General features: G+C 37.1%; 1 protein-coding gene across 1 annotated transcript in view; it reads left to right on the top strand.

The window, feature by feature from the left end:
- The window catches only part of PGBD5 (piggyBac transposable element derived 5), a gene marked incomplete at its 5' end in the record, with an annotated part of 161,532 nt that overhangs the window by 104,270 nt on the left and 42,747 nt on the right, over positions 1-14,515 (top strand). The window contains one exon of the mRNA XM_044674991.1: positions 7,832-7,966. Within this exon, the coding sequence (XP_044530926.1) occupies positions 7,832-7,966 (135 nt within the window). The remainder of the gene's footprint in view (positions 1-7,831; positions 7,967-14,515) is intronic.

Genomic DNA, 14,515 nt, shown 5'->3' with positions numbered 1-14,515 from the left:
CCGACTTAGGACATTAGATATGTAGACCTATTTCAGCTTGTTTGGACCTATTAGGACTTGCACTCTGCTGGCATTGCCTTCGAGAACCAAAGACCACCTCCACTATTGAGCATGGAATTCACAAGCCTTCAAGAACTCAGTACATGTTCCCACCGACATTTATTTGTAACCGACTATTACTGCCAGTGATAGGAGAGTAAGTATTCCTTGCTTCCCCTTCCTGGAAATCCAAAGGGAAGAAAATTCTAGAAAACAGTCCCACCAGAGAAAGGCCTCCAGAAAGAATCTTTCTTCTTGATTCCTTTATAAACCATAGAGTGGGCAGTTGCCCCTGACTCAAGCATTTGTCGTTTTTCATATAATCATCCTGTCATGGGAACTAATCAGGCATTTCTGGGTCATCTCAGCTAGAGAACAATGTCTCTTCAACAAGAAAGTCCCAATCATTCCTGCTATACTGTGATCCTGTGGAGTAGTTTTTGTAGAGCCCTAAGTGACCATTTTAATGCCAGGTACAATTCAGTTGAATAAGGTGGGGGAGATTTCTGGGTCACCATCCCAGGTGGTCAGAGAGAATCACCCAAGGTCATATGGCCAGTATGTGTCAGAAGCAGGACCTAAACCCAGGTCTTACTAACTTTTCATCCATAATACAATATTGCCTTTTTTCTCACCTAATATTTATGAAGCTCAGTGATACCTGAATAGGTCAAGGATCAATAAAACATAATCTTTGACCTCATGGGGTTTACAGTCCATTTTTTAGTACTAACAAGTTCAAAATTCTGGACATGCTGTGTTCAGGAGAAGATGGCAGTGTTATGTTAGAGCCAGTCTAGGAAGGAATGTGATGAAGACTGTATGAGAGCATTCTCTATTTTGCCTTAGTTCCTTGGAGTGAATGTGTGTGCATGTGTGTGTGTGTGTGTGCATGCTTGTGTGTATGTGTGTGTGTGTGTGTGTGTGTGTGTGTTTTAGAGAGAAGAGAAGGGAAGAAGCATTTGTTAAATGTCTAATATGGACCTTACTAAATGTGCTATGAAGTTGGGTTTTTTTACTGTATTTTATCTTTTTTTTCTTATTCTGTATTTTTGTATGACTTTGAGGAAAAAATATACTATGGAAAAAGAAATATTTGACAAGTCATTCTTATCTAAATAACGGTCCAGGTTGTAAAATGTTTCCTTTCTATTTGTATTGTCTATTTCTTTTTAAAAATATATATTTTATTGTAACTTTTGTTTGCTCATCATCTACATTTTCCCCCTTAATGCTCCCACTCCCCAGGATGTCTATTTCTACCTTGTTTGCTTTTTAGTGTTGTATTAAATAAGTTAGGTGATATAAACTCTATTTAACAGATGATAGAACTTCAGCAAAGGCCATTAAAGGACCTACAATGCAGACCACTGGCAGTTTTTCAAAGAGGTTAACATTTCTTTAGGTTTTCAATACTGGCATATATACAACCCAGTGGAACTGCATGTCAGCTCTGGGAAATGGGAGGGAAGAAGGAAAGGAAAGAACATGAATCTTATAACCATGGAAAAATATTCTAAATAAATTTAAAACAAACAAACAAACAAATAAACAAACAAACAAATAAATAAATAAATAAGTAAGTAAACAAATAAATAAATTAATAAAAATATGAGGCTGACATATCTTAAGCTACTAATGTATACAAAGAGCTGAAGAAAAAGTGATTAAAAAGAAAAAGATAGTCTGCCTTCAAGGAGCATACATTGTATGGCATAATAATAGTAGAAGAGGCTTCACAGAAAAGGGAGAATCTAAGCTGAGCCTTGAAGGAAGAGAAGGATTTGAAAAGGTAGCCATTCTCTGAAGAGCAGAAGAGTGAAGGAATTCTAGTCATGGAGGATTGTGTTAGTCATGGGGCTGGAGAAATACTCAGAGTGGAAAGGCATGATGGCATGTTAGATAGCTTATCTTGTCATTAGAAAGACATGACTAAAAGTCCTTCTGTTAGCAGACACATAATTAATTATACTACAAAACAGAACAAGATAAATTCACAATAAAGATATAAAGAAAGTACAATTTAAAGTTCAAAGAAGGATAATTTTTCACTTGATAAGGAGAGAGAAGGAGTCAGGACTTCATGGAGGGGTTGTTATTTAAATTACATCTCAAAGGATGAAAAACCAGTCTGGTTCTTGCATTATTTTCTCTTGCATATTTTCTCCATTAGATTGTAAACTCCTTGAGAGCAGGGAATGTCTCTTGTTTTTTGTTGTGTCCCTAGCACGTAGCACAGTGCCTGATATTCAGTAAGTATGTAGGCACTTGAGAAATACTAGTTGACTAAGAATGGAGTAGAATTTAGAATAGGGGTAAACTTAAGGCAAAAGAAGCTGAAACCAAGGAACCTTTTAGCACTCTCACACCAGTGAGTCTTGGGTAGTTGATGGAGAGCTATCCTCAGAGTTAAGAAGGCCTAAGTTCAGGTCTTGCTTCTCACAAATACTGGCCTAAGAGAGTTAATCATTCAGTGTCTCCAGGCAACCCTCTTAGACTATAAATTAAAGAATAGTTATTGACCTGTATTGACAGAAGACAGTCCCTTAGCAGGCATTCCCTCTATCAATGAAATCATAAGTCTAGTCCAAAAAATAATAATAATACCATGCTACCTCTTTTCCCTTCCCCCAATTAATTAGGAGTTGGCTATATTTACCCTGCAAAGTATTGGTCTTTCACATATGGAAAAAAGCTCTTAAGTCTTTTAAGGATGAATTTGGCGATGCAGTGTTTCCTTTGGTTTCTAGGAATAGTCATCTATAATTCTTTCCTTTTTTTTTTTTTTTTGGTCCTTCCTAAAAGGCTTCCCTGGAGCCAAGATTAAAGAAGAGAGTGGGGTTTTGGTATGCTTCTCCTTTGGAGATAGTTGGAAGTTCTCTTCCTTCTCAATTCTCTGACAGTCTTTTATGTGTTTCTGTGTTAATTCAAATTTAACTGAAAGTTGAGCAGAATTAGATCCTGGTTCTAATTGCATTGAATAATGCCAAGGATGAACCGCAGCTGTGGTCCTCTCAATATCAATAATACTTCACTGTTTAGGGCCCAGTCTAGTAGAAAGCACATTGGACTTCTAGTACAGAATTAATGTTCCCATTCAGATCCATCAATCAACCAATAATGTGACTGTGGACAAGTCATTTCTCTTCTCCTCATCTACAAAATAAAGGGACAAAACTAAATCACCCAACATTCTTTCCAGCCTTAGCATTTTATAATTCTATTAATTTGTACCTATTTTTATTACAAAAATATACAAAGCAACATATAGGGTGCTCTTATATAACCCCAAATAGATTGTGAATTCTTTATTAATAGAGGCCTTGTCTTCTTTATTTGAGCAGTTCTCCATCCCTTTGGATCATATGTATGAATAAATTGGGCAGCTAGGTGGTATATGACCGAAAGTGCACTTCTGGGCCTCGAGTCAGAAAGATTCATCTTCCTTAGTTCAAATCTGGCCTCAGACACTTATGAACTATGTATTCCTGGACAGTCATTTAACCCTGTTTGCCTTAGTTTCCTCATCTATAAAATAAACTGGAAAAAATGGCAAACCATTCCCTTACCTCTGCCAAATGGGTCAGGAAGGGTTGGACACAACTAAAAAACTGAACAATGAATAAATTGCCCTCAGTTGTTGCTACTAATTGGTAGACTGTTAGGAATCTTGCAGGAACTATTAATTCCTCTTCTGGCAGTTGTTGGAGTCTTCATAAAGCTAGCTGAAGAGATGAAAACTGTGTTTAATTTTTTTTCTTTTAATGTCAAACTTTAAAATATCTTTCACTTTCAAATGCTGAATCCATACCATGTCTTCTAAGTAATCTGGACAGAATCCAAGGTTGCCCAGTTCATTTCTGGACATTTTTGTTGGGACGTTGTTACCTCCTATGTTGGGACAAAATCTCCCTCCATGTAGCTTTTATCCATTAATTCTACCCCACAGGCCCAAGCAAAATAAATGTAACCCCTTTTCCAACAACACTTCTGATATGGAAAGGAAAAAAAATTGCCTTTCTACTTTCAAAACTGGAAGCAGAGGAGGAAAGATTCATGAGGCAGAAATAAAACAGATAAATAGGTACTTTTTCCGGTTTCCCACTCACCCCACAAACATGTGCACATTGTGTGCTCATGAAATGTAGTAGATCAACAGGGAAAAGTCGGTGGATCTCAGTCCAGAATGGGAAGAAAGTGATCTTCCTGGCATTTAAAGTTTTAGGACAATCTGTGGGAACATATTGAGCTGTGGCTGCTTTTAGTAATGAGCCATTAAAAATTCATTAAATGATTATAGAAAGGAAAAATCATTAGAGGTCAGTACTTGCTGACTCCCAATCTTTGATGGAACAAGGATTAAATATAAATATGTGTCTGATTATGTGTTTAATGCAAATGGATTATAGGTACATTCTCTTTTTGAAGATGAGAGTGAATAGGTTCGTTTAGTGCAGCCTCAAAGGAGGAAGATGATTCACTCCTCTAGAAGGCATAATTGGACAGCGAATACTTTAGAACCTTGTGATATATTTTTTTTAACTTTTTGTTCACTCCCAGAACCTATCATTCCCTACTTCTAGTCCTCACCAACCAATGGATTGCTCTGTATGTAACTTGTCCATTTTGCTTGAGTGGTTCCAAATGGGGCTATAAATGGTTTATGAGTCAGGAAGGGCTGAAGAGTATGTGAAGGCAGGTGTGAGAGAAGCTAGCTGGGCGCTGTCAGGCTGTGCCAAGGCTTGTTATTCCCTTGCCTTTTGCAAATATGGAATAAAAAAGAAGTCTTGAATGTAGTTTATGTGAAAAGGACTTGTGATGGCTTAGCTAAGTACAGGTCAGTGGAGCTGCTCAAAAAAAGAAGTAGCTCAAAAAAATGTAACCAAACTTCAGGACTTAAAGAATCCTTTATTTTTAATCAATGGAGGTGTAGAAGTTGTTCAGGGATGCAGAATTGCAAACTCCTCTTCTTTAAAATATTTTAAAAATAATTTTACAAACACGAACATTTCAATATGTAAAGAAGAACATAATAATATAGTATAATATAAATAATAAAATATAAAATATATAGGACAATATAAAATATAAAGAAAAAACTAAGTATTGTTTTATATATATAATACATAATGATGTATCTGAGCTCTATTATTGTTATTATTTTTAAACCCTAACTTCTGTCTTAGAATCAATTGATTCTAAGAAGAGCAGTAAGAATTAGAAAACTGGAATTGAGTGACTTGCCCAGGATCCTATAGCTAGGATGTATCCAAGGCCAGATTTGAGCCCAGGTCCTCTCAAATATGGGCCTGGCTGAACTCTATAATTATTAACAAAAAAGAATTTACATGCAACTGTGAACTTCTTTTTAAAAGTATATATAAATTTTAGATGAAAGTGACCAAACTGACTGACTTGTCTATACCTCCTTCGAACATCCCTTTGTTCTCTTCCATTTGTCTTTTAATACTTCATGGGTGTTATCTTTATTTTTTTGTATCACTATCAACCACCTTCCTGCCTCACCTCCTCCCAACATATACACTTCAAAAGAAGCCCTCCCTTGTAACCAATAAGTGTAGTCAAGCAAAACAATTCCACATGTTGGCTGTGCCTGAAAATGTCTGTCTCGTTTTATGCCTCCTCCTCCACTTGTGTAGGCAGTGTTCACAAGTTGTTGTTTTTGGAAAAATGAATCACTGGTGTCCAGCCTTCTGGTGATAAATCTCTCAGAATCCAATGAGGCTGGTCTACCTAACCAGGATGGTTCTTGGATGATAAATATCCAGGCTGTTTCTGTGACTTTCACTTAGTCTTTTCACTCTGCTAGGGTCTGCTAGAGCTTTGCACTTATTGCATAGTTAGTATCTCAGGGTCCCTTCCATGCCATAATGAGGCATCAGATAGGACATGAGTCAGAAAATACAATCTTATGGAATACAATTCCAGTATAAGAAAACAAACAAGAGTTTTAAAAAGAAAAACATGGAAAGAAAGGCAGGTAGGTGGTTCAGTGGATTGAGAGCCAGGCCTAGAAAGGTGAGGTTCTGGGTTCAAATCTGACCTTAGACACTTCCTAGCTATGTGACCCTGGGCAAGTCACTTAACCCCCATTACTTAGCCTTTACAATACTTAACCAATACTAAGTATTGGTTTCAAGACAAAAGGTAAGGATTTAAAAAAGAAAAAAAGAAATTCAAGAGTTGAGCTTTGAGTCTTGAGAAACACAATTGAAGCAAGGAGTTGAGGCATGATAACTACCTTTAAGCATTTGAAGGACTGTCACAGAGAAATGGTATTATACTTGTTCAATTTGGACCCAGACCATACCCAACAGTAATAGGTGCAGTTATAAAGAAGTAAATGTATGCTCCAAGTTAGGAAAAACTTACAATTAGTTGTCCAAAAATGGAATGATATCCTGAGAGAAGTAGTGTGTTTCCTCTTATTAGAGTCTTCAGGAGGAGGCTAGAGGCTATCTCATAGGTAGAGGCAACTAGGTGTTAAGGAAGAGAGTATTAGACCTGGAGTAAAGAAGACCTTAATTCAAATTTAACCTCAGATATAGATATAGATATGGATATAGATATAGATATAGATATAGATATATAGAGATAGATAGATATATACTATCTAGATATATCTGTGTTAACCTGAACAAGTCATTTCACCTCTGTTTGCCATAGTTTCTTTATCTACTAAAGAGGGATAATAATAAAGCACCTAACTTCTAGGATTATTCTTAGGATAAAATGAGATATTTGTTTGGAGTTTCTTTTTCCAGTTTTCAGTTTCCTTTATTCAACAACATCTATATACCATTTCATTTGCTTTACACATGATAATAACTAGTTTTCTCTTTATCTATATTTATTCACTCATCCACTTTTTTTAAACATTTATTTTTTTACTTTGAGTCCCACATTCTTTCAATTCATCCTGTCCTGCCCCGACTCATTAAGAAGGTAAGCAATATGATATTCATTATACATGTCAAATCATTCAAAAATATTTCTATATTAGTCATGGGGGTGGAGAAGGAGGCAAAAAAATAAAAACAGTGAAATAAAATGTTTCAATCTTCATTCAGAATTCATCAGTTCTCTCTCTGGAGATAGACAGCATATTTTAAAAATCAGGAATCAATTGGAATTGTTTTGAATCATTGTTTTAATGAGAGTAGCTAAGTGTTTCATGTTGATCATCACTGTAAAATTGCTTACTATACACGGTATCCTTGTTCTGCTTACTTCACTAAGTATCAGTTCATTTAAGTCTTTCCAGTTTTTTTCCAAAACCACCCTGGGTATCATTTCTTACGGCACAATAGTATTCCAAAATGAGATATTTGCTTTTAAAATAGCCTTACAAATCATATAGTGCCATATAATGTCTAGCTATTATTATTATGTTGTAGTAGGATTTCATTTTTGAGTATGAGTTGGTCTAGAAGTTCCTATCTATCCACTTCTAAAACTCTGGTCCTGTGAAGATTTGAGGAGGACTTGTTAGCTCTTTCATATGCAGGGTGTACTCTAATGATAAAGGATCAGATTGATTGTATTCAACATTAGAGGACAGAACTATATAGAAATTATAGGGTGATAGATAAAACTTAATCTAAGAAGAAGAGACTCTCTTAAGACATAGTCAAATCTCCTATAAGGGGAGGTACTCATGCAGAGTTTTGTCAGGGAGGCTCTGAGGGAGACTATTGTATCAGGTGGGATGTTTCCAGAGATCTTTTTACTCTTAAAGATTCTATGATTCCTCTTTTCATTGTGTTGGCAGGTGCTACATGAACCCCTGATTGATGAGGACCCTGTGTTCATCGCTACATGCACAGAGCGAGAGCTGCGCAAGAGAAAAAAGAGGAAATTTAGCCTTTGGGTCAGGCAGTGTTCCTCCACAGGCTTCATCAGTCAGGTGAGCCCAGGAAGAATGGCCAAATGGGAGGGAGAGAATGAAATGAGGACTTGGTTTCCTTGCTCTCCCATGGCCTTTCCTATTTCTACTCTTGGTGTTGCTTTTCCTAAACCTTTGACTAGAGAGAGCTCAGTGAAATAACTGGGAAGCCCAGTATTATCCTTTGATTATTGAGGTGGGTGGCTTGATTGGTAGAAGAAAAATCCTAGTTGGTCTGCTATTTAGCCTGTTGCTATCATCTCCCCAAGACTTTTCTCTCTCTACTGAAAACTCCCATCCCAGCAGCAACAACATTAATAAGTACCTTCTCTGGCTTCAGCAATGTGAAATCTCTAAAGGTTCTGGGTGAGACCAGTACCAAAAGGTTTAACCAGTGACTGTTTTGTAAGAGGCAAACTCCACATTTCAGCAAAACTGGCCTTCCATCTTCTTTTTTGTCCTTATTTAGCTCTTTTTCCTCCCTCAACTCCATCCAGTGCCTGAAATATATTTCCTTTTCATCTCCATCTAACCTACCTCCCCTCAGGTCTCACACCCAAGGCCTTTCCTGATCTCCTGCAGCTGCTGACTCTCTCCCTACTTCCTATCTAAATTACTCTGTATTTTTGTCACTATTTTATATTAATACTTCCGTGAACATGCTCTTCCTCCCTAGTAGAATGTAAGTTCCTTGATAGCAGAAACTCGGTCTTTTTTTTTTGTCTTGATATCCCTAGGACTTAGCATGATGCCTTATTCACTTCAATGTTCACTGAATGAAAAATAAATTGAACTCTTCCCCTATCCAGAAAGCATTGCTTAATCTTTGAAAAGCTGCTTTGTGATGGCTGCCTTCACAGTGGTATTATCCATGTAGCTAAGAACTTGCAAGTCAGATGTCTTTCTCCTCCAAAGGCATCTCCCCCAGGGCAGCAGGTTAGTTGAAGACTCTTCAGTTTCTTGCATTTGCTCCTTTTGCCTACAGAATTTCCTGGCACACTGAGCCAGGATCACCCTCTGATTTAAATCCCAATTTGGTTTTTCAACAAATATTTGATGGATACTTCTCATTTTCAAAGCATTTTGAAGAGCATCAAGAAAAATGTCACAGTCTTTACCTTCACAATGCTTACAATTTAAGGGAGAGATAACATAAACACACACACCAAACTATACAAGTCAACATGGGAAAGTGCACGAAGATATAAAATACACAAAGTTCTATGTGACACATTTTTTTAATTACATTTTGTTTTTTCAATTAGCAAGCATTTAATTTCTCTCCCTTCTACATCCTGCTCACTGGAAAAGGAAAAAGAAGAAAAAAGAACCCTTATAACAATTATACATAATCAAGAAAAACAAACTCCCAAGATTTAAAGTACACTTATAAAGAATCTATTATGTGCTGGACACTATAGCTAAGACCATTCCTCAGGGAGTTTTTGGTCTAAAAGGGAGAGGAAAAACAAAAGCACACAGATAAGTACCATCATACAAAGGAATGTGATATGAGTACAAGGAAGAAGGACAAGCCAAATAGTGTGAAAAATGGAAGAAGAAGAAGTTATTTTCACCTGGGATGGTAAGTGAAGGAATAATGGAGAGGCGACACATGAAGTGGGCCTTACAGGAAATAAAGGACTTGGAGGTATAGAAATGGGAGGACAAGTTTGTTCAAAGTGGTTAGAATGTGAATGGAGGCTAGAGAATGAGCCAGTTTAGCTACTATATTGAGTAATCAAAGGGCAATAAGTAGTATGGTAATAAGGATGGAAGGATAGCTTAGGCAGTGGTTCCCAAACTTTTTTGGCCTACCACCCCCTTTCCAGAAAAAAAATATTACTTAGCCCCCTGGAGATAATTTTTTTTTAATTTTAATAGCAATTAATAGGAAAGATAAATGCACCTGCCCTCCTGGATCACTGCAGCACCCACCAGAGGGCGGTAGTGCCCACTTTGGGAATCACTGGCTTAGAGTCAGGCTGTAGAAGATCTTAAATATTACAGTTTATAGTTGGTAGATGATAGGAGCTATTGAAATTTTAATAGAGCAGCAACATTAAAGTATTAAATTAGGAAGATTGCCTAGGCTACTGTGTGAAGGGCAAAATTAGAGGAAACATCATCAAGAGGCAGAAAGACCAGTTAAGTGTCTATCACACTAATTGAGGTCAGAAAACATGAGGGCCTGAAGAAAACTATGTCAGTGGGAATTGAAAAGAGGAGATAGTCTTGAGTATTGCAGAGTTAAAAAGGGTAGGAAAATGGGAACATAGATGTGAATGGTAAGGCAGCATTAAACAAAGATAACCTTGAGTTTTCAGTTCTGAATAAATGAGAGTACAATATAGCCACCAACAAGAATAAAGAATTTAAAGAGAATAAATATAGAAGGACTGAACACCTAGCTGGGAAAATAAAAAAAGGGAAAATATCTTTGATGCTGTTAGTTAAAACTAATAAAACCTACACTCTTGTTTTGGTCATATCTCTTTTCTTGACTCTCAGGGGCAAATTCAGAGTAGAATAACCAATTATGACATACCGCCTGTGCTCTCAGGGGCTAGGATGGTTTAGTGGGCTTTTCCACTGAGTTCCAGCTGCTTCTTCTAACCACAGTTAAGGTCATGATGTCTCTGGGAACATCATTGGGAGAAGCCTCATTTAAAGTTGGTCTCCTGATTAGTGACCATATGAGGACTTATCTAGGGATTGTTGAGGTAAAGGGCCTTGGTGTTCTAAAATTTACAATTCCTGTTTGCCTGTGTGGCTCAGAGTCTGGTCTGATCTGTTCTGGCCCTGATGCTTTCTATTTATTTGTACCCTCCCATGTGGGCAATTTTGGAAGAACACTACAATCTAAATAATGGAATGAGATGGAATTATATACTGAGGGACCAGTGCTCAAGTATCGTGCCCTCTGGGGTGAAATAGTTTTACATCCATTACTCTGCTGTCACTAATGACTGTTTTATATTAAAGTAGGTAAGGATGATAAAACACCTTAAAGGTTGATTGTCCTTCCCATCAAGCCATTTTTTTAGATTGATTTTTTCCCCTTCTCATCTGACAATAGCTAGTCTGGTTGTCTAAGCTTTCTTAGCAAGTGATTTTTGAGGCAACTCATGGTTTAATGCCTTGAGTGCTAAATTTGGAAGCCAGACAATCTGAGTTCAAATCTTTCCTCAAAATCTTTATAACTGTTATCCCGTAAATATATTAATAGCCTCCAATCTTCTTTTTCTTCATCTGTAAAATGCAGATTATAGTAGCACCTGTCTAACAGATTGATGTAAGAATCAAATGAAATGATCTATGCAAAGTGCTTTGCAAACCTTCAAGTGCTATATAAGTGTCAATTAGCATCATCATCATCATTTTTGATTCAGACATCTAAAACTGTTGTGGAGAATCAAAAGGAGTCAGAGATGTGCATGAAAAACAGAGATAGGATTTCCACACCAAAGTTTGGACCATCAATCAATCAATGGCATTTATTAAGCATTTATTATGTTCCAGGTATTACAGTAAATGGGGACACAAAAGATAAGAATGAAAATGGTCCCTGCAGCAAAAGACTTTAAATTCTGCCAGGAAAGGCAACATATAAACACATATGCTTATATAAAATCAATACTAAGTGATGTAGAGTGAAGGGTAAGAGGACTAATACCTGATGGGATCTAGAAAGGCTTTTTCTGGAAGTTGGTACTTAATAGCTATCATTTATATAGTGCCTTAAGGTTTGCAAAGACCTTTACATATGTTCAGCTAACTTTTGAAAGAAATTAGGAATTTTAAGAGGTGAAGATAAGGAAAGAATGCATTCTATCTATATCCTGTTGTATATAAGAAATTTAAAGGAAGTACAGTTCAATTACACTGTAGAGTAAATGAAAGAGGATAATGTTTATTAAGGTGCTGCTAGATAATACAAAGAATAGAGTGCCAGGCTCAGAGTTAGGAAGACCTGAGTTTAAATATGACCTCAGACATTAACTAGCTGTGTTTTGGGGCAAGTCACTTAACCCTGTTTGCCTCAGTTTTCTCATTTATTAAATGAGCTGGAGAAGGAAATGGCAAAGCATTCCAGTATCTTTACCAAGAAAACCCCAAATAGGGTCACAAAGAGTCAGACAAGACAGAACAACCACACAATGTACATTAAGGCTTAAAAGATAGGTTGGAATAGGGATTTGGAAAATTTTAAATGCCAAACAGAAGAGTTATATTTGTTCCCAAAGGCAACCAGAAACCAAATGAGTTTATTGAATGGAAAAAAATGGCATAGTTAGACCTAAACTTAAGGACCACACTTCAGCAAAAGCATGTTGAGTAGATTGGAGAAGTGAAATACTAAAGGCAGTAGACCAATTAGTGGGTTATTGTGAGAGTCCACGCTAGAAGAAATGAGTGCCTGAACTAAGGTGATGGCCATGTGAGTAGTGAGAAGAAGCTGGATGCTAGAAATGTTGTGGAGAGAGAAACAAGATTTGGTAAATAAGTGAGTGAGAATGAGGAATCAAGGCTGACCTGAGAGTTTTGAACCTGAGTGACTGGGAAGAGGGTGGTAGCCTCAACAGTAATAAGACAGAGCTTCATGGAAGGAAAGAAATTAGTTCTATTTTGGACATGTTGATTATGAGATGATTATAGGACATCTAATATGAAATATCCCAGAGATAGCCTTTTGAGTTCAGAAGAAAGAGATGGACTCACTTCTTAGATTTGGGAATCATTGCTTGGAGATGACAACTAAACCATATACCAACTTTGTATAGAGAGTGCTGAAGCATGGCATGGGGGAAATGCTGATTGTCTTTGTCTAATATGGTCTCCATGGTGTGTGAAAGCATTTTTGGGTAGACCTGGCAGAATCTGTTTCCAAGGTTGGAATTGTGTTGGCCTCCCACTCCTGTGTGGGCATATTGGGTTGTTGCCTGGGTAAAGGTCACCAGTTAGTTTTTCACATTCCTCTCCTACCCTGAGACATTCAAACTCAAAAGTCACTCCTGCTGAGCTGAAAGATTCTCATCATGATAAATATGGTCTGTCCACATCTCAACAGAATGGTATAACAGAAAAAGGACTGGATTTGGAATTGGGGAAGACCCTGTATATTACCTTCTGACCATGGGTAAATGACTTGACCTCTCTTAAGTTTTAGTTTCCCCATGTGTAAAAGGGGAATAATGTTTATTACCATGAAGGGTTATTGGGAAGAATAGTATCTGAAAAGCGCCAGCTCATAGCATCAAATTGAGACAACTGCCTTCAGTTGCCCTCAACTGCCTGTAAATAGGATGACAGATTTAAAGCTAGAATGAACATTAAAGGTCATCTGATCCAACAAATTCATTTTAAGAATTTTAAAGTCATTTAAAACTGAAGTCTATTATGATAAGTAACTTTCCCAAAGTCACACAGTAAGTAGCAATGCCGGAATTTTCACATACATCCTCTGTTCCCAAATTCAGAATTCTCTTCACAGCACCGTGCTGCCTATGCACCATCTGACCCTCCTCATTTATAGGCCACTTCCCAGACCCCAAGGATTTGGTTCCAGGTTAGAGGTGGGTCTGAGATCCACTTCAGCCTTGGAGTTTAGGTCTAAAGAATATGCCTTAGAGACATCCATTTATCAGAACTAGAATGCCAAACTCATCCTAGAGGAGACATTTGGGTTTTCAAGTAAACTTTAATAACCCTGTGAAAAAATGAGAGAAATTTAATCAAACAAATCTTGCCAGCATTCAACTAATGCTAGTTTCTTCAACACCAGTGACTGCAAGCAGGAGGGCACTCAGTGTCTTATGTTGTGCTCTTGGGGAAATGGTGTCCAAAAATTTTCCATGTCCTCAACTGGGATGGGTGCTTGCCCAGGACTTACCAATATCAAAGAATAAACAGGATTATAAAGACCAGTCTAGTTCCTAGACCAGTAGCTTGGCAGATAACAGTGTATAATCCAAATACTTGATTCACATGAGCAAAATTCTAGAGTTAGAAAGAATCTCAGAAGCCATCTAATCCAATGTCCTTATTTTGTCACTAAATACAATAACCTTTACTTACCTTCAGTCTCCTTGGCTTTTCTGCAGCATTTGATTCTGTTATTTTCCCCTTCAGAAGATATTCTTCCCTCAAGGTTGAGGACTGTGCCATTTTTCATCATTGTATCTACCAGCACCTATGAATCGATAAACATTTGTTAAGTACCTACTATTTATTAGGTACAGGGGAAAGAAATTTTAAAAATGAAACAGAACCCACTCTTCAAGAAATTTCTATCTAGCCAAGGAAACATTTACGTATATGTATATATATTATAAGTATATAATATATATTATGCATGTATATATATATACATATATATAATGAATGCAAAACAGTTCAATGCAAGGTAATTAGGGAGGCAAGAGATTTAACAGTTGGACAGGAAAGGTTCTGTACAGATGGTGCTTGATATGTGGGGAGAGGGAAAGTGAGGAATCAAGGATAATGCCAGTTTACATACTGGAAAATTCAGAAGAATGGTAGAGGTTTTTCCCAAAAATTTGAAAGAGG

This window comes from Gracilinanus agilis, chromosome 4 (assembly GCF_016433145.1).
Source record: "Gracilinanus agilis isolate LMUSP501 chromosome 4, AgileGrace, whole genome shotgun sequence".
NCBI classification, from domain to species: domain Eukaryota; kingdom Metazoa; phylum Chordata; class Mammalia; order Didelphimorphia; family Didelphidae; genus Gracilinanus; species Gracilinanus agilis.
The sequence above is the reverse complement of the archived record's forward strand: the minus strand, read 5'-3'. Positions and strand labels throughout refer to the sequence as shown.